This window comes from Chenopodium album, chromosome 10 (genome assembly GCF_948465745.1).
Source record: "Chenopodium album chromosome 10, dcCheAlbu1.1, whole genome shotgun sequence".
In the NCBI taxonomy this organism is placed as follows: Eukaryota; Viridiplantae; Streptophyta; class Magnoliopsida; order Caryophyllales; family Amaranthaceae; genus Chenopodium; species Chenopodium album.
In genome coordinates, this window is record NC_137843.1 from 39,099,154 (window position 1) to 39,124,473 (window position 25,320).

At 34.4% G+C, this 25,320-nt stretch overlaps 2 protein-coding genes across 2 annotated transcripts; one reads left to right on the forward strand and one right to left on the reverse strand.

Annotated features, from left to right (window-relative positions):
- Nucleotides 1–9,819: 9,819 nt before the first annotated feature.
- Nucleotides 9,820–12,016, reverse strand: LOC145565195 (zinc finger BED domain-containing protein RICESLEEPER 2-like). The gene is made up of 4 exons (XM_081625271.1): nt 11,868–12,016; nt 11,447–11,783; nt 9,982–11,362; nt 9,820–9,881 (listed from the first exon to the last, which is right to left on the reverse strand). Exons 1-4 carry the CDS (start codon nt 12,014–12,016, stop codon nt 9,820–9,822), a joined length of 1,929 nt encoding a protein of 642 aa, XP_081481397.1.
- Nucleotides 12,017–12,927: 911 nt separating this feature from the next.
- LOC145562429 (protein root UVB sensitive 6-like) lies at nt 12,928–25,174 on the forward strand. The gene is made up of 13 exons (XM_081622702.1): nt 12,928–13,370; nt 15,186–15,284; nt 15,827–15,940; nt 17,118–17,189; nt 17,275–17,385; nt 17,882–18,001; nt 20,570–20,671; nt 20,762–20,834; nt 23,200–23,283; nt 23,368–23,432; nt 23,541–23,642; nt 23,733–23,915; nt 24,424–25,174. Exons 1-13 carry the CDS (start codon nt 13,014–13,016, stop codon nt 24,481–24,483), a joined length of 1,542 nt encoding a protein of 513 aa, XP_081478828.1. The 5' UTR covers nt 12,928–13,013; the 3' UTR covers nt 24,484–25,174.
- Nucleotides 25,175–25,320: the final 146 nt, after the last annotated feature.

Here is a 25,320-nt window from a genome sequence, read left to right on the forward strand (position 1 = left end):
ATTTAAAAAAAAAGGGTTCAAGAGGAGAAATGGAAAGGAATCAAAGTGGTGGTCGAAGTGGTGGCCAAGGGAGTGGTGGTGCAAATTTTTCATATGAAATGAATACAGAAAATTTAAACCAATTTGTCAATGAATATGGAGATTATGGTTTAGGAGATGGGCAAAATATTCAAACGTCTCCACCACAACATTTCTCCCACTAATCATCAAGTTCAACTATGCCACCTCCATCGCAACCAACATCTCAACCTTCATCTCAAGATAATTTCTAATTTAATTTTTATTGTTATGAATATTTTTTAAAAAAAAACTATTATTAATGATTATAAAGTTAGTTTAGTTTCCAATTTTCTATAATTTATAATCACCATGAAAAAAGCGTTTAAATTATTATAATTAAAATATTTTAAATTTAAAAGTGCATTTTCATAAATAGTGTTAAAAATTAATTTCAATAATTTTATTTATGAAAGGTGATGGCGGTGAAAGTAAAGGTCGAGCTATGACTTCTTGGGTGTGGAAACATTTTGAACGAGTTGAAGTTACACCCCCGGGATGGCAAACCGGTCAACCAAGGAGGTTCACGTGTACATGCCTAGTTTGCAAGGCGCTAGGTGCAGATGTCAAGCCATATAATTGGAAAACGGGAGATGGAACCGGAACCTTGACTCAGCATTTGCAAAATAAACACGACTTGTTCGAAAATGGCCCCTGTCTTTCGGGAGGTGGGATGGCCGTCCAAACACAATTGGGTGGATACATGAGCCATCTACCAGGCGGAGGTACACCTTTCATTTATAATAAAGTAGAATGATAGATGAAATGAGTACTTTAGTTATTGCTAATGAATACCCTTTTAGTTACGGTGAAAATGCAAATGTTGAGCATTTTAATAAAGTTGCATTATAACCTGCATTTACTCGTGTCCCCCGAAATACCCTAAGATGTTATGTACAAACTTCTTATTATAAGTATAGAAGTGGTTTGATTGAATTATTTCGTACTTTTGATGGTCGTGTTAGTTTTACAAGTGATACATGGACTTCTAGTATGGGCGAACCTTTTCTTTGAATTACTGCTCATTGGCTGGATGATGATTGGTTTATTCAAAAACGTATACTATGTTTTCAAGCTATGGAAGAAAGGCATACCGGTTTTAATATCAAAGTTCGTATTTTGAATTGTTTAAAAGAATTCCACTTGAATAATAAAGTTTTTTCTTTGTCTCTTGATAATGCAACTGCAAACACAAAGTGTATTGACTATTTGAAAAATGACTCCGAGTTGCATTTGTTGTTGGGTGGTAGTCTCTTGCATGTTAGATGTTGTGCTCATATTTTGAATTTGTCTGTTCAAGAGGGTCTCGCTGAGTTGCAACCATTGTTAAACCCAATTAGAACAGTTATAAAATGGATTACGATAACTCAGTCGGTTAGAAGAAAGTACATAACTATGTGTAAAGAGAGAGGTCTTAAGAAAAGACAATGGTCTATTGATACCCCTACCCGTTGGAATTCTACTTTCAATTTGTTGAATGATGCTATAAAGTATCGTGATATTTTGACCCAACTTTACAATGAGACTCGTGTTGATCCTACTGAGTTAATAACCGAAAGTCAATGGACTAATCCTTCTATTTTTTGTGATGTTTTAAATGCTTTTGATAGTGCAACTCATATTTTCTCTTATATCTATGAGCCTAACATTCATTTAGTCGTAATTGAGTGTGTTAAAGTTGTTCACACCATCGAAGAGCATATGAAGATTGATGAACTTCGTCCAATTCTTGATAGCATGAAACGTAAGTGGCATACTTATTTTAGTGAATTTCCAATTATTTATGGAATTGCTGCTATTCTTGACCCCGGTGTCAAAGCTGAAGGTTTGGAAAATCTTTTAGAATTTTATTATACAAGTTTAGGTATCGATTATGATGTTAGTGAATATATTAACAAATGCAAATCTGTTTTGGGAGACCTTTATGATCATTATGCATCTATTTATGGTTTTGATTTAGCAACACCAACTAATACTAGTACTTCCGATTCTAGATTTGGTTTTCTTGATAAAGTTATGAAAAAAAATACAAAGCATCTACATCATTCTCATCATCATCTTCTTCAACACTTTCTATAAATGATTATTTGTCATATCAACATGAGACCAACAACAGCTTTCAAATTATAAAATGGTGGCAAGAACATCAAAAAAAATTTCCTATATTAGCGAGAATTGCAAAAGATATACTTGCAGTTCCCTCTTCATCTGTTGCTTCCGAGTCTGCTTTTAGTGCAGGTAGAAGAGTGTTAGATGAAAAAAGATCTTGCTTAACTCCGGAAAGCATTCAAATTTGTGTTTGTAAGAAATATTGGGATCAAGCTGAAAGAAGAACTCAAGGTTTAAAGCAAGACGAAGACGATGAAGATGATCCTGTGATGATATTGGAGTCATCAACGGATGATGCAGCTTCTGGGGATGATGATGCAACAAACATGGGTGGCTAGAATAGTCTTAATCAGGTACGCTAAGAACTACGTGGGCTTTGATTCTTTTGGGATACGTAGGCAACTTATTTTTCGAAAATTAGAATTTAATTGCAAAATTAAATTTTAATTTTCTAAAGATAGGTCCAAGCCCCCCCTCCCCTCCCCCAAATTCCAAAATAAGTACAATATAAGAACTACGTTGGCTTTGATTCCTTATTTTGTGATATAAGGATATGTAGGCATCTTAATTAAGAGCAAGCCATCAAATTGTTATTTTTGTAAAAATTAAAACACCGTCTAACCCACGAACCCACCCGACCCTAACACACTAACCTAACTCAACCCAAACCCACCTAACCCACCCATCAACCCACCCTAACCCACTAACCCACCTCGACCCACCCTTTGACCCACCCTAACCCACGAACCCAGCTCGACCCACCCATGACCCATCTAACCCACGAACTCAGCTCGACCCACCTACGACCCGTCCAACCCACGAACCTAACCCTGGTGTGTCCAACTTCTCCGACCCAACCCACGACTCGGCCCACCCTACCTTACATGTATCGTGTCGTGTGTCATGAAACCCCAACCCGCGACCCACCTAACCCTAACCCAACTCGCACGACTCGCACGGTGGACACCTCTACTCGTATAATATTGAGTTTACATACTCTCTTCCTCAAAAAAAAAAAAAAAACTCAGAAGCCCAAGTTCAGTTCGAGAATCAACCCTTCGTCGTCTTTCTTCCTCTGCCGCCGCTGCGCCACCATTCCATCTTTCTCCCAGGTTAGTTACGCATTCTGCCCCTTCATACAGTCCATTCAATCTTTCTCTTACTGCAATTTACCAATTGCGAATTTTAGGGTTCATTGAGTTTTTTGTCCAATTTTTTATTTTAATCTGGTTTCCATAGTTTAATTGAAGTCAATTAATGAAAAAACATTCAAAATTGATTGATTTTGCAAAAATCCCTAATTATTTTCAATGTAAAGATCGCAAGTCTGATTATAAAAAGATTAAACAAGAATTCCATCAATAACTTTGATTTCACATATAAATTATGCATATATATATATATATATAAACCCAGAAAGAGATGTTATGATTCGAATCAAACAAAACATAAGGAATTAAATAACCTAGTGTGTGGTGCTATCAGATGTAAGAGCTTGGCAGCGTTACATGGTAGCAGTGCTTCGTATAGTGGTCGGGGGTGCTGGCCAGCGCTAGGACGGTTGTGGGAATGAACGGTTTAATTAGATGGTAATTTTGAATATTATAGAAAATTGATTGTTTATTAGTGGGTATTCTTTGAAATTTTAACGGTTGAACTGCACCATTTTTTTTCCTGTTTTGTTCCATCTAAAGATTTTCTAGCTGTTTTGTTCTGTATTTTAAGTTGAACTTGGTAGACTTCATTTTGGGTAGGGTAGTCTGTTACCCATGTTTTCTTTTGTTTAGGGTAGCCTATTACCCATGCTTTCTCTCGGATCCTAGTATAGGCTGAGGTTTTGTCTGTTATCCATGTTTGCTTTTCCTTTAATTTGCTAAAATGTAGGAATTTTTTGCCAGAGTCTCTAGCCATATCCAATTCTTATGCAGAGCTTACATTGATCCAACTCTAATTCTATGTTTCAAGATCTTTGTCTGGTCACTTTTGTAAAATTTTGCTGTTTTTGCTTTTAGATATTTCAATTGTGGTTGTCGAATTATTGTTTATTAATTCATAATTTTTATGCGATTAGAAATTTAGAACCTAGAAGATTTAATATGATTGGCTTTATTTCCTCTCTTTGATTTATTTGAATCTTAATGATATATTGGAGCATGTTACATTGTTACTTTGGAATCTACATCTAGGTTTTGTATAGACTTTGGTTTATCTGAATTAGTGGAGTACTTTTTTTTTCTTAAAATTTACGTATGTATATAGATAGAAAAAATATCAGAATGATGGTTGAAATGTTGTGTTGGTTTAGATTTCAACTCAGCTTTTATCTATTAAGGTTAGAGCTAGACATTGCAAATTAGTTTATGTGGAAAATTAGTATAACTTTTGGGCATGGGTTATTGATTTCCAGTAAAAATGATTTGTGGCTAATATGGATAGTTTGGCTCTTTGATCATTCATTCTATATAAACTACATTTAAATACATGTTAGTGTTGATATCTGGTTTACGAGGGTGGAGAGTGATGGAGATAAGTATGATCAAAGATTCAATATTACAATTACAATGGGATTGGTTCATTTAACTCGTGAGTGATATATAGACTTAAAAATATTAAATTATTTATTCTTACTTTTTTTTCCCCACACATTGACCAACTTTATGTTTCATTGTAGGTTAAGTAGCTGAAGACAAGTCTATGTACTTGGATGCTTTTTGCTGATTTTTGTTGCATTTGTTATCGCGTACGGAGTATTTTTCTTTCTTCTCCAAGGTTGATTGACGATATCAATTCAAGCATGTGATATAATATATATTGATTAAGCCTTTGTTGATATTGCGGGGTGGCTTTCTTTGATATATTGATTAAATGTACCTGGCAAGAGACGTGATTTTTAATGATAACTCAACAGGGTTAGAGGATTACGATTGAGGTTATATAGAGCAACTTATTTGATAAAACAACTTTTTAGCAATTAATTGTTATAAGAGACATGTTTATAATTTACAACTAAATAGTTTTTGTATAGTATAGTAGAGTTGAAGATGTATATGTAGAAATAGATAAAGTTGATCTTATATGGTTTAGATTGTTGAGCATTATGAACACTCTTATGTAATGTAAGCACTCTTGTAATGTAAAAATTGAAATATTTTATGGTTTATGGTATTTACCCAAAAAAAATATGTATTAAATAGTTGCATTGTGGCAATGATGGTCTCCAAATGTTGATTGTTAATTGCAAAAATTTAGCGACTGCAGATTTGTTTTAGAGACTGAATGGTTAGTTGCAAAGTAATTAGTCTCAATAATCTCTAATCCGTCGCAAAAAAAAAAAAAAAAAAAAAAAAAAAAAAAAAAAAAAAATAGTCTCTGTAGTTGCAAAAGTTTGATCTTGTAGTCGCTAATCCGTTGCAAAATTAATTAGTCTTTATAGTCGCTAAAGCTTGGTCTCGTAGTCGCAAAAGTTTGGTATAGTAGTCGCTATTCCGTCACAAAATATTGGTCTCCGTAGTCTTAAAACATTGGTCTTCGTAGTCGCTAATTTGTCGCAAAGATATTGCGACGGATAATGATTTAGTTGCTAAAATTTTAAAGTTAGTTGCTAAATGGTAGTTGCAAAGTTGTTGCAAATCCATCGCTAAATTTGCGACTATCCAAAAATTAGTCGCAAAAATAGATTTGCGACGAGGTTTTTAACGACTAACCAAAGTAGTTCCAAATCCGTCGCAAATCCATTTTTGCGACGGATTTGCGACTACTTTGGCCGTCGCTAATTTGCCTTTTTCTTGTAGTGCCAATTCCTTTAAATCCAATTCCATTAAATATTCAAATTCCTCACCCAAGTGTGCACACCCCCCGAGCTAGTCTCCTTATTTTACAAGGCTATTCTCGAGGAAAGACTCGGTCATACAGAGTCCAAAGTCTTATCAAATAAACCAAATCCGCATAGTGGGATTACTAACATGCTTATAAAGCTTTAATAATGATTATTCCATAATTCAATAAATCCTTTTTAATAATTTCAACATAATTCAAAACTCCTTTTTATTAAACACACATTAAAATCAAACCTTTAAAACACACATTAAATCCCTCCGTCCCCTTTTTATAGTCACTTTTGGTAGAAAATCACGGGAATTAATAACCATAAATAAGAAGTAGCAAAAGTAAATTGAAAAAGTAAATTTACATTGGGTATGCAAAAAAGTAGAGAGAGAAAGTAACTAAATTACATGGCAAAGTAAAATTTATATGGGAAAGTTAAATTTTGCACAAATATTTTTGCAAATGGGAGAGAATTTTGGTAAAAAAATAATATTAATGGTACTAGAAAAAAGCAAATGTGACTTACATTTTGGGTCACCAAAAATGGCATAAGTGACTATCAAAAGGGGACAGAGGGAGTAATTTAATTAATCAAGACATGATATAAAATCAACCTTTAATTTATTTATTAAAACCAATCTTTTAATCATACTTTTTATTTCATAAACCCTAGCTCCATAAAATCATAATATCAAGATCAATTTATTAAGACACACATTAAAATCATACTTTATTTCATAAATCATAATTCAAGTCAATTTAATTCAATCGCCAATAAAATCATATAAAACATGCTATTAATCCAATCACTTCAAAGGTATCTAGCCACCTAAACGTACCTCGATCCTTGCTTAGCAAACCACACAAAAGAACTCAAGAACCTTGATTGAACACACCCTATAATTAAATATAACCTTAATTAATATAAGGTTAACAAATAATCACAATAATTAAATTAAAAACCCCCAACTATATGTACATGAACCTTTTAAATTATTTTCTCATAAACATCATTAAAAATCTGATTTTATTTAATTAAAACTAGTCATAATTTTTATAAATCCCCCGTAATAATTATAATTAATTAAATAAGAGAAGAGAAGAAGAAAGGATAGAAAACCAACGAGAAAGAGGAGGAGAGTGGCGTCAAGGGGGTGGCTGCCAGTGGCGGCAGGGGTGCCGGAGGTGACAGGGGGTGCCGGAGGTGGCTGGCGGCGACAGGGGGCACCGGAGGTGGTGGTGGTGTACGGTGGAGGTGGTGGTGCGCAAGGAGGAGAAAGAAAAAGAGAGAGAAATAAGAGAAAAGAATAAGAGAGAATTATGAGAATTGGTGTAAGTGTTTGGTCATGAAATAAAGGGGTATTTATAGGCTAGTATGGGCATGAATTATGGTAGAAAAGTGTAGGAAGAATTATGGCAAGAAGAGTTATGGAAATACTTTGAGAAGTGAACAAATAAATATGGAAAGTTTTGATATTAAGGTGATTGTGCATAATAAAAATATGGAAGGTATGTTGTCATGAAAAATAATATGGCAAGGAAGATTACTTGGGGAATAATCAAGGAAAATAAAAAAGGTAGGAAAATATGATGATCAAATATTTAGGATATGGAAAAATAGAATTAAGGAAAATACTAGATTTTAAGGAGATAATTAAAAATATAATTTACCAAAATAAATTCCCCCAAAATTAACCATGAGGGCCGAAAATCTTGAGCTTACCATAGCTCAGATTTTTGAACCTCATTAGTGGAATTAAGGAAGATTTTGCTAGATTTTAAGGAATAAAAATAATTGTGTAAATAATATTTATTGTCTAAAATAATGAATTAAATAAATACCAATTATTCACCAATAAAATAACTAAGAAAATCAGTTTTTCTATACATAGAAAATCCGAAATTCCTGCTACTTTTGGGAATTTTCGGACCTTTTAATTAATTAATAAAATATAGCTTTTGGTTTAATTAAAATATCCAAAATATATAAATAATCCGATTTTTAAGATAAAATAAATAGATAATAAATCTTATCCAAAATCTAAAAATAATAATTAGATTTCAAAATATTTTTGGCGCCAAAATTCAAATATCATTTTGGCTCCAAAATTCAAATAGTAAGTTAATTTACTAAAATACCCTTTTTATGAAATAATAATTAATTAGGAAATACGTATGAAAATACGGGGTATTACATATGTTTTATTTTGTTGGCTTACCTGTTGCTTTTGTTGACTGATACGCTTCATTTGTTAGCTGATATGTTCTTTCTGTTGGCTAAAAAGTACCTTTTATTGGCTAATATACTCCTCTTGTTGGCTTATATGTATCTTTTGTTGGCTGATATACTCCTCTTGTTGGCTTAAATGTATCTTTTGTTGGCTGACATACTCCACTTGTTGGCTTATATGTATTTTTTGTTGGCAGATACGTTTTTACTAATGTCTTATATGTCCCTAATGTTGACTGATATAAGACATTAATTGGCTGATATGTTCATTTTAATGGCTAATATACATCCTTTGTTGGCTTATATGTATCTAGCATTAGCTCCAACAACACAAATGTATAAGCCAACCCAAAATAAGCCAACAACACAAATGTATCAGCCAAATAAATTCATTTTCAATCTCCATTATCAAATCCTTTAATCCTTCGCTCAAATTCAATCAACAATTAATCAATGGCGTCGAAATGCGGTAGATTCATGAACAACACCACTTTCTTCTCTCAAATCCTCCATTAATTCCGCTACTAAATATGCTCCAAGGTATTCTCAAATCTTCCCAGATCCACTTCCTCAAATCTTCCTCGAATCAATTTCTCAAGGTCAATTTCTCTCTCCTAAACTCAAATTAATTATGATTTTTTCTCATGTTTTTGAATTAATTTTAGATTTGTATTTTTCCGATCAATAGATTGCCGAAGGAATTGGGAGGAGCGCAGTCGCTATTGCCGCTACACACCCACACCGCTGCTCTTGCCGGACCCCAGTCGCGCAGCCCGGAGTGCTCATCATCGTCATCCACCATTGCCTGCATCGTCATCGTCGTCTTTGTCGTCTTCGGGTCTTGGACGCACAAACACTTGGGTGCGTGTGGACGCACCCAATAGTTTGCGATTAGTTTATTAAAAAAAAAAAAGAAAAATTTACACTCGGTGACTTGCCCATTCCCTGAACTTAAAAATAGGGGTGAAAGTTCGGTTTTCGGTTTGGTTTTTTTCCCAAACCAAAACCGAACCACTTTAATTCGATTTCTGGATTTTAGAAACCACACCGCACCACTTTACTTTAGAAACCGAATCAAACCAAACCATATTTATTTCGGTTTCATAATAAAAAACCGAACCAAACCGATTTTTTTGGGCCTCATTTATTTGGGGCAATAATCTGCAATTTTTTGGGCCTCATTCATCAACACACTAACACACTAACACAGCAGTACTGCCGTGCAACTTAACAAAACAAAACAAAACCAAACCAATCCAATTCATACAAGGCATACACATAATTTAACAAGTCTTAAGTTTTAACAACAAACTAACAAAGTATCAAAATCAAACCAATCAATCCATACAAACTTAAATTAAACAAGTTTTAACAGAAATACAGAATTAAACAAAGTTTTTAACATAACATGATTAACAGCAGCACTGCAGTCTGTAGCAGAATGGAAGAACAACAGTCAACACTCAGAAGAACAGCAATCAGCAGGCAGAAGAAATAGCAGTCAGCACTCAGCAGATCCAGCAGTAGCAGCAAAACACCGAAACAGTAGCAGCAGAACAACAAAGCAGTAGTAGCACAGAGCATGCAAGTGAGTTCAATCACTCAAGTATTTCGACCACTTCATCAATATCAGCATCACCAATTGCCATATTCTTCAAGTCTATCATAATTCAATAAATTCATAACATAAAAACCAAAATATATATATATATACATAATGAAAAATAATTAACTTTTGATTAAATGTTCTTATATATTACCTTCTTCAAGATGCTCAATTTCCTCAATACATTCTTCAATACTTGGAAATGGTGAAGCACGTAACCAATTTTGAGCACAAACAAGACCTTCCATTACTCGAGGAGTTAATGAGCTCCTAAACTGATCTAGAACCCTGTCACCAGTGTTGAATGCACTCTTAGAAGCTACTGTCGACACAGGGACAACAAGAACGTCACGAGCAATTCTAGCAACAGTAGGAAACCTTGAACAATTAAACTTCCACCGGCTCAAAATGTCAAAATCATCAATATCTTCCGCCGTATCCTCCTCCAAATATTTGTCTAACTCTATTTTTGCATCTCCATCTCTCTCACACTTGTGTTTCTTATACTTATTCTTCAAGACCTCAATCTTCTTATGTTTGGGAGACAATGGAATTTTATCTTCACTACTTGAAGACACTTCCACCTTATTCCCATCACCATATGAAGAAACACGATACTCCTCATACAAAGCATTCAAAGCTTCTTTCACGTTATTAACCAACTTTGATGCAACAATAGAATCATAAATTTTAGTTATGATCCACTCAACATAATCAAGTTTATAACGAGGATCAAGGACAACGACAATAAAAATCAAGAGGTTTATTTTTTCTGGATCACCCCAATACTTTTCATATTTATCTTTCATTCCACAAGCCATAGGACACATATCCGGATCATCACTTGACTCTAAATCTTTCAAAAGTACAACAACACTCACCAATTCATGAAAATACAAATTCAAAGTGACATATAAAGAGCCAGAGACATGCATGGTCAAATCATAAAATGCTTGCAGAAATTCAGAAAACCTTCTCACATTGTTCCAATCATCAACATCAGGGCTACCCTTGCCATCCTTCTCATTCAACTCAATTACATAGTGAGGGTCTTCCTCAGAATACCTCTCAAAAGCATCCTCAAGTTCAATAGCAACATTCAACATCAAATAGGTGGAGTTCCACCTAGTGGGCACATCAAGGCACAATCTTTTTTTTGTGTTGATTTTTTCATCTATGACACATTTTTTAAACCTTTGCAACCTAGCAGGAGATTGTTTGATAAACCTAACAGCATGCCTAACACGTTGAACTGACTCATTAACACTTTTCAACCCATCAGAAACAACCAAATTGACAATGTGTGCAACACAACGCATGTGAATGAAACGACCCTTAAGAACCCCAGTTTTCCATCCATTCATTTTCCTTCTCATATACCCAATTGCAGTATCATTTGAGTTAGCATTATCAATAGTTATACACATGACTTTTTCAAGCCCCCAATCAAGCAAACATTTTTCAAATTCTTTGCCAATATCATCACCCTTATGACTAGAAATAGGACAAAAATTCAGGATTCTTTTGTGTAATTTCTAGTCATTATCAATAAAGTGGACAGTCAAGCACATGTAATTGATTTGTTGTATAGAGGTCCATGTATCAGTGGTTAAAGAAACTCTTGAATTACATTTCTTTAACACATTTTTCAGCTTTCGTTTCTCAGTTAAATAAGTTTCAAAACAATCTTTAGCTACTGTAATTCGAGAAGGAACATTTAATCTACGTTCCATTACAACACAAAAGTGTCTAAAACCTATACCTTCAACAAACTTAAATGGAAGTTCATCAACAATTATCATATACGACAAAGCTTTTCTAATACTACCAGCATCAAATTTGTGGTATGTCAACCCACTAGTACCATCAGCAGCACTTGGTACTTTAGCACTTTTGAATGAAAGCAAACTTTGTTTTGAATCTTTAGGGGTGTTAAAGGGATACTTACGACATCGGCTAATATGAGCCCATAACACACTAGTGCCGTTTTTCTTTGCCCCACACTTGTAGCTCATCCCACAATACTTGCAAGTTGCCTACCTTCCAGAAGGTAAATCTTCTTTAACAAAATGCTCCCAAACTTCAGAGCGCTCTTTCATCCTCTTCCTTTTTGCACCGTCTTCTTTTTTCTTACTAGAGACTTGCTCAGTCTCATGTTCGAGTTCAGGCTGGTCAGGATTGTTTGCCATTGGCCTAGGACATAAAAAACAGTAGTAGTAAGCAATTAAGCAGTAGCAATTAAGCAGTAGCAGAGCAGTTAAGCAGTAGCAGACTAGCAGTCTAGCAGTCTAACAGAGCAATTGAACATGCAGTAGCATAGCAGTTAGGAAAAGCAATTGAGCAGTTGAGCAGACAGTCTAATTCCAAGTATAATGACACTATAAATTATAGTCATATTCCAAGTATAATGACAGCAAGTTGCACAATGTTAAATTATAGTCTAATTCCAAGCAAAGGCAAGCCTAACTTGTTTATCAAAATCGACTAACTCAAAAATAATTGCTCAAAAATAATTGCAAGTGAAAATCGAAATTCACAAGTATAATCGCAGGCAAAATCGCAAATTGCAAAGATTAAAACTTAATTGCATACCTTAAAAAGAGTAGGAGGAGGCAGGAGAGAGAGAGAGAGAGAGAGAAAGTTGCCGGTGGATTGGACGGTGGTCGATTGGTGTCACTGGTCGGAGAGGAGACAGGAGAGGACTGAGTAGGAGGAGTGGAGAGAGAGAGTGAGAGAGGCTGAGAGTAATTAGGGTTTCTTTTTTTGCATAATATACCTAGGGTAATTCAGTGTTGGGCCAGGGGTTATTAGGGTTGGGCCTCTAATTCGATTTTTCATTTTTTCGAATCGAAAACCGATTTTTTTTTCTTTAGCACCGAAATCGAACCACTCTAAAAAAAAACCGAACCAAATTTCTTATTAGGTTCGGTTTTCAATTTGGTTCGGTTTTACACCGAGTTTCTTTCACCCCTACTTAAAAACAGCTAGCGACGTATTCGAAAGAAGTTTCCATAATTTCCAAAAGTGGCCCTAATCTCACGTGTCCTTCAATATCGTTGAGAATTTGGGTAGGGCCAGCCACCTACACACCCACAAACACTCCTCCCTTTCATTCATAACTCCCACACCCTTCATTTCTCCCTTTCATTCCCCTATTTTCTCTCTCCTACCTCGAACTTGCCGTCAATGGCGCCTCTCAACCTTCGACAATCATCATCAACTGCGCAAACCCTTTCCTCTTCGTCGCAAGATGCGCGTCTTCTCGTCAGAGAAACCATTCGAATCAGCGCCAGTTTAGCCTCTGCTCCTTCGTCGCCTGCCAATTCTACGATTCCTCCCACTCTTCCTGCTGCTTTGGAGAGTAAGAATTTGAGGTTAGGGCTTGTTGAAGATGAGTACATTGATTCTAATTTGAGGTTGATTTGTTGCGAAGAGATCGATGGTCGTCGCTGGAAATATGTTGCTGAGAATGATTCCTTTGGAAAACTTAAAAAGGGGTCTATTCGTTCTGTTTCTTTGCAGACTCCTCTTTCTCCCGCTGATGTACGATTTCATCTAATTTTCAAATTATTATTTTATTTTATTTAATATTGTGAATTTGTGTTTTTTAGGTGTAGGCTGAAATTTTGGGTATGGTTAATGGAATTTATTGACAAAATAGCGGAGTTTGACACCTAAACACGTACCTATGTTAGACACCTAAACACGTACCTATGTTAGACACGAGTACCCGAGACCGAGTAATATAGTTGGCTATTGGTTTTTGTTTTGTTAAATTTTGTTACCATTGTTTTTTTTTGGTTATTAGTGATTGTTATATGATTACCAGTATGTAATATGATTCCCTAATAAATGTCGGCTGATTTTGATTTAATATAGAGAGTTTTGGGGCTTCCAAGTTGTTTTCTTCTGATTGATTTCATAGTTTCGTTTCTTGGCAAGAGGAAAAAAATTAGACGGTAACCCCAAATTTCTCAATGATAACTTTTTAAATTTCTCAATGATAACTTCCAATTTTCAAAATTATCAAATATAACCCCAAATTAATAATTAATCATTAAATGTGACATTAGTGGGTTAAAAAAATTAAATTACAATATTTTCCGTTAAGTTGTGGGTGAATGAGTTGTTTTGCTAACCATGGTTAAAAATTAAATTAGCATATACGTAGTACTACTACTATATTGATTAACTGCTAGTGCCGCCAACCAATTTCCTGCTGTAGACATTCTTCTCTTTGTCAAAAAACTAGCAAATTCTCCATTCAAGCTTTTGTGGAAAGCGATTAAAAACGAGGGACACAACACATTCAAAGGGTTTTTTTGGGTCTTGGTGTTTTCATTCCAACGATTTTTGACTTTTTACCTTCAAATTGTTTAGGGCTTCAAATTACAAGCAAGTGCATTCTCTCAATTTTGGGTTAAAGTGTCAAAATTTTTGGTAGAATTCTAGGTTGGGTTTGTATAATTGAAAATTTATTTGTTTAAATATATAGAAATTAGTGGGTGGATTATGACAATAGAAATTGACGGAATTGTGAGAAAATTCTTGTAAGTAGCTATTAGTTTTTATTTATAATTTTTATAGCAGAGTACTCATTTGGTCAAATTTGTGATCTTACCTGGAATTTGATAACTTGTTGGACCCAATTGAAGAACTAACGACATGTTAATCAATTTACACTGCCTAGCCAACTAGTGTAGCGTCATTGACTAATTGCACTAGAAGACAAGGCTAGATAATATCAGTAAACTTTGACATAAAACAAAAGGTAGTGAATGGCAAATACAATTGAATAGAAAGGGAAAAAATGTGTTGGCATACTAATACAAAATGTATATAAAAATATGGGGAAGCAGCTTTTCCACATACTCACATAGTACTCCAACTTAATTGAAATTTTAAGTACACTACAGTATTTTTATTTGCCTTTTAGAGTCCTGTTGCTAGTTGCTAGTAGCTACCACTTTTTCTTTCATTTCATGGAGGCAAAGCATAATCAATTATCATGAACGTAAGACAGTTTCTGGTTAGTTGGTCAATTATCATGGAGGAAATTAGATTAACTATAATAATTAACCAAGGTTAGGACTATTTAACAGAAAAAGGTTCATTAAACATGCATTTAACCTACTAATGTCACATTTAATGATTAATTATTAATTTGGGCTTATATTTGATAATTTTGAAAATTGGAAGTTACCATTGAGAAATTTAAAAAGTAGAGGGTTACCGTTGGGAATTTCCCAAAAAATTCTCAATATTTTTGTATATATTTATTTATTTTTGTTTGATTGATTGCATTTGTTGAATTGATGTTTCATTTTGTGAAATTCATTTTTTTTTTTTTTGGTGCAGGAATTAGTGTCATTTATACGATCCTATGTTGTTCCTGAAGGCTTTCCTGACAGTGTCTCACCTTCATACGTTCCATACATGACATGGAGGGCCCTAAAGGTATTCGGAATTTACAAAGTTCAAAGATTTTCTGCGTAGTAGATCGAATTTTGGAGATCTAATTTTCAGTGTTAGAGAGGGTTTTCATTTCTCGATATGGAGGTTTTGCCTGCCATATCAACTCTTATTTCAAACTCTGTTCTAGGACTTTACATATTCTACTTCCTAAAAGTTTAATTTGCTTCACTGATCTCACATCAACAACAAAGGAGCTTAAAAATTAAAAAGCTTGACAAGGAAATAGCCGCCTTTTTTTATTTTCCTTATATAAAACATATATATATATATAAAATAAAATGGGTCACCTACTTGTTCATATCTTGCCTTAACCTCCCTCAGTATTCAATGAAAACTTTACAATTAAAAATCCCCACTTTATGATTTTAGTTGACCAGCTTAAAATGATTTCACCATTTGATTGCTTGTGGTGTGATATTGCTATCTTTGTTGGCAAGCTGTACTATTGTTCAATTTAATTGTGACATATGAGATGTATTATTGGAACCATTTGTATGTCACTAATCTTGTAGTATTTTCTGTAGCATTTCTTTGGTGGAGCTATGGGTGTCTTTACAACACAAACACTGTTGACTTCTGTTGGAGTATCCAGAAGCAGAGCAACTCCTGGTGCTGTTGCTATCAATTGGATCCTTAAGGTATTTTAATCAATTAAATTGAGTTTAAAATGTTGAATGCTTTGTATTTCATCATAGATATGTATTCTTCCCTTTATAGTCTGCTGAAGGCTTTATTTTTACTTGAGTTTATGCTATATGTTTGTTTGACTCTTTTATTTAGAGTGATTTATTGAGGGCTTCTATTTCATTTCATTGTACTTATAATCTACCAATAGGTCTTTTCGTGGGCATAATTCTATTGCTGAAGTGCATATTCTCTGTTTAGTATATTTAGGGAGGTCGATATCTTTAACATATAGGAGAAGATCATGCAAGGTATAGATACTGTGAAAAAAATATTTCTGAATGTCCCAGCCTGAACCCTGAAGGTCTTATTTTTTAATAGTAATGGGCTGTATAAAAACAACCATTGTTACAGAATCTAGTATCGGGGAGTAGTGTATTCTTCTGGCTGTTCTGTTTCAAAATCAATAGGTTTGTCATGCATGACCCTTGATTGGGAGAGATTTGCTTGTTTATGTTAATATGTTGGACTCTATAATCTTTGTAATTCACAATTATTTACTCTGTTTATATTATTGAATTTGATTGACGAAGGCCAAGAAATAAGCATATATAATCTGAGGCAAGTGCCTTTAGTATGAGTACCATCATCATTGTTAGTCTTGTTGATGTGTGGTTGAAAAAAAAAAGTTTTCTTTAATTTCAGCTATACATAATTCACCTTTTTTTTGCACATCAGACTTGATCTGAATTTATTATTTCTGATTTGATATGTTTTGATATTATTTCTTTGATTGCCCGATTCAACTGAACTTTGGTATGTTTGAAAATGTATAAAATGAGTTCTTATTAGGTTTTCTTAATGTGCCTTTTCCAAATATGTAATTTTCATGATTCTTTTCATTACTAAACTAATATGTTCAGCAATAAAAAATTGCAAAAAAAAAAAAAAAAAAAAAAAAAGTCATAAAATTTACTAATTTGAACTTGTGAGAATCTGAAATAAGTAATAAAGTATTGAAATAGGGTGAACTAAACAGAACCGACTACTTATTACTTTGAAGTATACTTGGCTTTTTGTAGTTTATTCAAGTTGTCGTTCCTTGTAAATTTGGTAATCTTGGGATATTTTTCTATAATTTGATTTTAAGGGAATCATAGGGGTCTTTGTTGATACAATTGTAATGTGTAGGATGGTGCTGGCCGGGTTGGAAAAATGCTCTTTGCTCGACAAGGAAAGAAATTTGACTATGACTTGAAACAAGTAGGTATCTCTCCCTTTTCTGTTTGTTTTGTGTGTAAATGTGACTAATATTCTTTGCTTTCATGTGATCAATTAATCCTTTCAGCTTAGATTCTCTGGTGATCTATTGATGGAATTGGGAGCTGGGATAGAGCTGGCAACTGCTGCAATGCCAAATTTGTTTCTGCCTTTGGCTTGTGCTGCCAATGTAGCTAAGGTTAGATTAGATACTTAGGCACCACTTGCTACTTTGTTCGTCTTCAGAAAAATGACTTGTGAATTAGCTGAATTTGATTGGTAGTCTATTGCATAGATGTCTGTCTTTACACATATTGCACTTTTGTACATGCAGATTGATTGTTATTGGCCAAACTTGAACCTTTCAATCTTGAACAGTTTATAACATGTTTGATTTACTGTTAAGGATACTATTCAAAATTGACAGAGCTACTTTGATTTTTTCCTCTGTTTAGTTCTCATAGCTGCAATCATGCTATTTGTGCTGATAGAGCAAGGAGGCTAGATTGTCTACTTTGCACATTGAACCTGTTAGTGCTTGTGAAACATAGTGAATGATTATCTGAGCCGATATTTTTTGTTTGGTTACTCTGCATTACTTTTTCTCTTCTTTGTCTTGATTGAAGCAATTTGTATGCCTGTTATTTCTTTCTATGCCATGGCTAATCATTTTAAAATTCTTGTCTCCCTGACAGAATGTTGGTGCTGTTACATCAACATCTACTCGTACTCCAATTTACAAAGCATTTGCTAAGGGTGAGAATATTGGAGATGTTACTGCCAAAGGCGAATGTGTTGGCAACATTGCAGATCTGGTATGCTCTGTGCTGTGGTTCATTTTAATGCTTCTTGCACTTTAATAATCAGAAGTATGGGAATATGCTCCAGTCCTTTTTAGAGATATGAATACGAAGTATATCTTTGTCGTCATGCCTGCAGTTTGTTGCTTATGCAATTCTTTGATACCTTTTTATTTTTGCTTTAAGATCTCAATTTGTTTGATAAAATTACTGCATACAGCTTATATTGTGCAAATTGATCTATTATATTCTCCTGTATCAAGAGTTGGATAAATTTCTTTGAATAACTCCATGAGCTTTATTGTATCTTACAAAGAGATTATGTACCACTCGGAGGAGCAGCAACATTCTTTAAAATTCCATGTAGATAGCAGCTGTGAAAAGTCTTGCTGCATGAGCCTAAAACTCTAAAAGTGGAGCCCTGATCAAGCTGTTATTTTATGTGGACAAAATTATTGGGTAATTATTGTTCAAGTTATTATGTAACAGGATCCTGTCATTTTGGAATAAATACAGAACTGCAAAGCTACATTAATCGCTATGAGAGTTACATAGCAATATAGCATTACTTGCTGATGACAGATTTTGAGCCTGAGCATCTAAGATTGCGAAAACCAGAGTTTCCATGTGAGCCATGAAGCTTTTAATTTCTATCTAATAATCGTATTATCATATTAATCAGTCAAAGTATTTTGGGATCTTGAAGAATTGTTGTTGCTGAGCCTTTCATTGTGGTGTTTGCCGAATTTTTTTAGTGACCTGTTAATTGTGAAGACAAAGAAAAGGATAAGGGAGAGAGAAATCTGACGCTAGATTGCATGACAAAGTTCACGGCTTTACCCAGAAAGAGTTGAAATGAAGCATTAGCTATAGTAGGGGACTCTGGATGTTTTGGGCAAGTGAAGTCCAAACTAGTCTATGAAAACTTGCTGTGAATTTGGTTATTGGTGCCCTGCATCCATGGGTTAGAAACTCAGCTGCATTCCACATATCGCCTGTGTTGTTATATAATTTTAGAATGTCGAACTGAAATTTCTAGACGTGATACAGGGTGAATTAGATTAAGAGCTGTCTAAGTGAAGCCCTAGATCTCTATAAAATTGATGGTTATCTTCAAATGAAAAATGAAACTTACAGTATCCTTGACTTGCAAAGCACATGCAAGAAGCCTATAAATCTAGGTATGCATGTCCGTGCAAAGGTGCCTCTAATTTTGAGTCCTATCTCTTTGATATGTACCACTACAGCCTTCGGAGGAATATCAGCCTTTGAAGTTTCAGAAAGAACGATTTAGATAATGGCACTTTGGAGATTGGGCACAGAGTTGTGGGGGGGGGGGGGGGGGGTGAAGAAAGCCTACCGGGATTGTCTAAAGATCGAGTAAGGGGATCAATATGAGAAAAGTTTGACGTGTGTGTGAATTTTTGAATCATCAAAGTTATCCCTATATCTATTTGAACTTCAATCAAATTGATAATAAAGCTATCCTTGACCTACAAATTTGCAAAGCACATGCAAGATGCCTATAAAATCAAGCTTTGCAATATGCATGTTCCTGCACTGGTGTCTGAAATTTTGAGCTCTAACATATCTCTTGGATATGTAATTATGTTTCCGTTCAACCATGTCTGTGGCTGACTAACATTAAAGTTGCAGCTGTGGAAGAAGACAAAGATAGCTTTGCATTCTGCATCCTTCTAGCAATATGCCTGTGGTAAAATCATGAGCCAGCTGCCTTTATCTCATTGGGGAGGCAATGCTCTAGGGTAGATTAATTTCACCTAAGGAACCTCTTTGTCTATCTCCTCTTTAACTAATATGAAGATTTGTTCCCTTGTGCCGATCATGCTTTTTTTTTTTTTTTTTTTTTTTTGTTAATGAAACAATCAATATAGGAGCTATTTGGCTCACACAAAAGAAAAGAAAAAGAACAATAAAGGGAAATAAAATAAGGAAATATTATACAATATGATCAAGGAAAAGAAACAAGAAAGACAGTTGAATACTTTTGTTTAATTTGAGTGGAAAAAAAAAAATGATTATATTCTTATATTTGGTTTGATGATCTAAATGTAAAAACAAAAATACAATTGCCTTTCTCCAATTTTATCTACCTCAAATTCACTCACAACCTAGCTGCTCTCTACATTGTCTCCCCCGCGGTCTTACCAAAAGTCACTCAACCCACCCATCATCTTTACTTATTTTCTCCCTAACTTCTCTCATCTCCTCCTAACTATTTCTCTTATGCCCAACACCACTGATTGTTTCATCCTTTGTGGTCCATTCTAACCATTGCCATATCCAATTTTAGCAAGAACATGAAGCTGGTATTCTCTCATAGACTTTTTACACCAATCATGTGTTTAGTATACTGCAGTTTGTTCTTGAGAACAATGGTTTGGATTGTTCTCTTAATGATCTCTTTAACTTTTGAATTTTCATTCAATGAGCATTTATGTAATTTGGTTGCAATACATTTGTGTTATTGCATTTATGAATGGTGTATGCTACTTTCTTTTTTTTGTTTTTGCTATTCCACAAATCTTCTTAGCTGATGATAACTAAATGTTTGCTATGCAGTTGGGAACTGGACTGAGCATCATGCTATCAAAAAGGAACCCGTCTTTGGTTACGACATTTGCCTTTCTTTCATGTGGTTATGTTCTGAGTTCTTATCAAGAGGTTCGGTGGCTCTCCTAGCTCAGTTTTGTCCTGTTGTCTCTTAAATGAGAATTTAAATGTCCTCACAGTTATATTTTGGCTTTCTAACAGGTGAAGTCTGTTGTACTACACACGTTGAACAGGGCAAGATTTACTGTGGCAGTGGATTCTTTCCTTAAAACTGGTATGAATTAGTCATGCTGTTTTGTTTTGATAATTTGGTTCAAGTATATATTACTCAAAAAACTTATTCAACCTAATTACTACCAAATCCCATCAAACCTTCTAGTAAGGTCTCACTGGCACAAGAGAGAAACTACAGCTCCATTGCTGACTGTTATGAGTCTTATGACTATGCATCATTGTTTAGAATGTACAACCAGCAATTATCACTATCTGTAATCACAGATCTTTTACTTTTTGCTAAGTATAATTTATAGTGGGAACTTTCTTTTTTCAAAAGTCAAAAGCCTTCATGTATTGCAGCCCATATATACTATACGTAGCAGCAGCTACAAGCCTACAATAGCCAACTGCCAACCACATACCTTTTTGAATTTACCGCTGCTTCTCTTTTGAATCTGCCTCACAAACCCTAGAAAAAACATTTCTTTACTTGACATGCCAGTCCAGCTTTTCAGCTCTTCAGACAATGTCTCATCACTCCTGCCACAAACCAAACACACCTTGTCCACAGAGTCCAGTCTTGAACTATCTAGCTTTCATTTGTAACCCTTGTTGGACAAGCTTCCAACTAATTATTCTGTGCTTTGTTATACTCGTCCTGTTGCATATAGCTCTATACCATTACACCAGAGTTGTTTTATCAGCTTCCTGTAGACATCCTTAACAGAGTAAGACCTGAGTATTCAGAAGGGCATTTCTATCATTGAAATCTCTCAACTCTCTCAATAGTTCTTTGATAGAACATTATTTTTTTACGAGCTCCATCCACTTTCAGGCTCGGGATGGTACTACCACTCGTCAGAATTCTTATGTAGATGGCATTGACCCATCAAAATCGCATTGAATCTTGCTTGGTGGCAATGGCCTACACATAATTCAAGGGCTGCAATATTCCAGGCTTGATTTTTTGTAATTCTGAGTCTACTTTCCCCTTTTTTTTGGATAAGTCCAAACCTCTGACCAGGCAACATACCCAGGCTTTGAACAAAAAGGTAAGCACCTTGCCATAAGAATACAATCATAGAATCAATGTAATCTATCACATGTTTAGGAAAATAAATACCTGTGCTCAATAAACGTGAAGCCTCATGAGCTCTAACTTTTTATGTTGAAATCTTGCAGCGAATTATATCTATAAGACTATAACCCTACACTTTAATCCTACCCATCAGCTTATCCACCTAGTGACCAAGCACTTAACCCTTGTTTAGTAACAAACTGATATCAAGCATTAGCTGTTAGCTTATTGTATCAGCTGTTTTTGACTTTTTGATTTTGTGTTTGGTAAATGTTGGTTAGCGAATAGTATCTTAAGTGTGTAAAATGACCCATAATGACATCAAAATAATTTGTTTTTGAATTGTTTAGTGTATTTATTTTATTTTTACTTTTTTTGTTATTGATGTAGACTCATATGGAAATGTATTAGTCTAATATGTATTTTAAAAATTATGTACCATATTTATTTAAATTTTTTTCATATATATATTTAAAAATAAGAATCACTTTTATAAGGGAATAAAAGGACATATTTAAGATTAACTCATTTAACTCTTACTCCTATATAAAAGGAAGAAATTAAAATTGGCACTCCCTATCATTCATTTCCTTGAGACTTTTAACCACTTACTTCTCTAAGCATGTATATTATCTCTCCAAAAAAAAAAATTATATTTCTTTTATTCTGTTCCTCATTTTTTTTTAATTCCCTTAATACCAATTCCAATTCCTATCCTCTTAAAATTTTAGACCTCTTGGTCTCATGCATGCAAAAATAATTTGAGTATTCATTTTATGATTTTGAGTTGTTCTTATAGTATAATTTAAAATTAATCAACATATTTTCATCTTTTAGGATAAATTCTCCCCTTTTCTTGATGAATGTATGTATACGATGGTGTAGGTTGAACTCATTGCTATAGAATTTCATTTGATGTAAAAAAAAATTATGATTGTTTTGGGGCTGTTATGAAATTTCTTTTTCTAATCTTGAAGTATGGAGCCAATGGAGGAACAAGGTAGATATTTGGATAAACCTGTAATTTCCCCCTCAAACCTCCAAACCTCTTGTTTCAAAATGCTGCTAAAATAAGCTTTTTGGTACCAAATAACTCTTGCAAAATTATTCTAACCAAATACTAAAATGAGCTGTTTGATTGGTTAAACCACTAATTTTGGCATAACCTCTACTTTTACCCAAAACACTTCTATTCAAACAGGTCCTTAGTCGTTCCCCTTGAAGCATACTTTTGGGATGTTTTGTGTATTGTTATATTTGCTAAACTGCAGTTTTTGTGGTATATTCTTTACCTTATTAAGCAATGGTACAATATTATTTCTAATCATGTACTATGTTCCTGTAGGGCATGTTCCTTCTCTGAAAGAAGGAAATTTAAAGGAAAGCGTTTTTTCATTTCCATGGGTACATGATAGCTCGGTTCAACTTGGTATGATGAATCTTCATAATTTATAGTTTTTGTCCCTGTAATTTTCCAACTTATGGTGGAAACTTGAGCTGTCGAATTTGATAGGTTGTAAATTCAAGGATGCATTCCAAGACCCAGGTTTATATATTGCACTAGAGCCCCTCTTTGAGGTACATATTATAACACACTTTTCTTTGTGGATGATTTGTTTATTAATATTTTAGTTTTCACAACTGCTTTGGGAATCATCACCCACATTCTCAATTACTTTTGTGCAGAGGGAGAGATATGTGGTGACCTACAATCCTGTAAAGAACAAAGTATGTGCATTGCTCAAGGATCAAGCAAAGCCTGAAGACATCTTAAAAGCGGCATTCCATGTAAGTGGCTCTGAGGGTTTCTTTATTGTTGCATTACTTCGTTCCTTTAGGTATACTTGAAAATAATCTTCTGGAGTTTCACCTTTACAGGGTTATGTACTTAACTATTCTATTCGATCATCAGTAAAAAAGCATAGTGCTTCTGGGAAGAATTGTGGGCATGATTACTTAGGCACTATAGCCATGCCTGGAAATATTGAGTCTCTCGTGGCTGAATCCTGCAAGATGGTTTCATCTACTTATGGTCTGTTCAAATATAAAGCTGCTGAACAGGTAACTTGAAGGAAACTTCGTCTTAATATATTATGTTATCTGTTTCTATTACTTGTATTGGATTAAGAGCATTTATTACATATATATGTTGTTGAGCACTTGTATTTCTCTTGCTTTTACTTTTACTTTTGACTTCTGTCAAATTTTCTATGCTGCTTCGTACATGCAATTGTACTCTAAGGATGTGTGTGGTCTCTAATGATGCGTAGTTTTATTGTAGAATCTTATATGGAACTTCTGGTTCATTTTGGTGTATGGGTGACAAAAATTATGTTCTAGAATTTGTTTGTGTTTCCCTGATAATTTTAATTTGTGTCTTAAGACTTGCGTAGGATATAGATTCCTTGTAAGATATATAAAAATTTCATATTGAGAGTTTATTCATCTAATTGCATCTCATAATGGCTGTTAAAGTGATGTGTTGCGTAGTGCTTGTTACTTTGTGAGTTGTTACCCCTACCCTATTTTAATTGCTTCGGACATTGACTGGTAGCTTTATCTATGACAGGGATGGGTAATGTCCGAATCACTTCTTAATCCTGGGCGTGCCCGGTTGTGTCCAGAATAAGGTTGAACCACTTGTTTTCATGAGATGGAAACTAATTGAAATCTTGGCTCGGAATAAACCTTGTCATGATAATAGGTGCTTGCATGACAGACCAAGTCCTCAAGAGTCAAGACCAAGGTTCAGGGAGAATCTGTCGCTGCTAACATTGTGATTGATGTTGCAACGTATATATAATGGGTTTTGTCTTTGGGGGAAATGGTTGTGATCTGTTGGAAGATTGATCATTCTGATCTAGTGGAAGTTTGTAGATTTCCACATTTCAATATGTGAGGCCTAAAAGCAGTAATATGGTTACGAAAGCTGTTTTAGAATGTATATGTTTTAAGCTCGTCTTTCTCCCTCATTGTATCTATTGCTTAGTTTGGTCTGCTGTGTTCAAATTTAATACACAAAGATGTTGCTGGAGGGTGGGAGGGCGCACGATTTTGACAGCACTGAAGCTGATGACTTTTAAGGTAGACATTTTGGATTGGCTTTTCCTTTTCAAGGAACTTCCAACGTGAAGCAATTGTAAAGAACGATCAAGATGGAAATTGGGAATAACAATAAGGAATGCAAGTGATTATTATATTTATACAACCAAATTTTGATTCCTGTACTGTTGCTTTCAGTCCAGTCTATTTACTTTGGTATGGATAATGTAGTCTATTTACATTGAATATATTGTGAACTAGTTTGGGCTCTCTTTAAAGATGCAGTTTTATCTTCCATGGATTTAAATCTGTCTGAACTCTTAAGTATAAAGTTATTCCAAAACCAATGCAAATTTAATACATCCTCGTTCAGCTATATATATACTTCCTCCGTTTTTTTATTATTGCACCATAGGGGTTGAGT

Coding starts and splice junctions, on each gene's coding strand:
- LOC145565195 (XM_081625271.1), bottom strand. CDS start 12,016: ATGGCAAACAATCCTGACCAGCCTGAACTCGAACATGAGACTGAGCAA. Junction 11,363..11,446: donor TAAAGAAATGTAATTCAAGA/GTTTCTTTAACC, acceptor GATAATGACTAG/AAATTACACAAAAGAATCCT. Junction 9,882..9,981: donor AATTGAGCATCTTGAAGAAG/GTAATATATAAG, acceptor GAATTATGATAG/ACTTGAAGAATATGGCAATT.
- LOC145562429 (XM_081622702.1), top strand. CDS start 13,014: ATGGCGCCTCTCAACCTTCGACAATCATCATCAACTGCGCAAACCCTT. Junction 17,386..17,881: donor GTGCTGCCAATGTAGCTAAG/GTTAGATTAGAT, acceptor TCTCCCTGACAG/AATGTTGGTGCTGTTACATC. Junction 20,835..23,199: donor GGATTCTTTCCTTAAAACTG/GTATGAATTAGT, acceptor ATGTTCCTGTAG/GGCATGTTCCTTCTCTGAAA.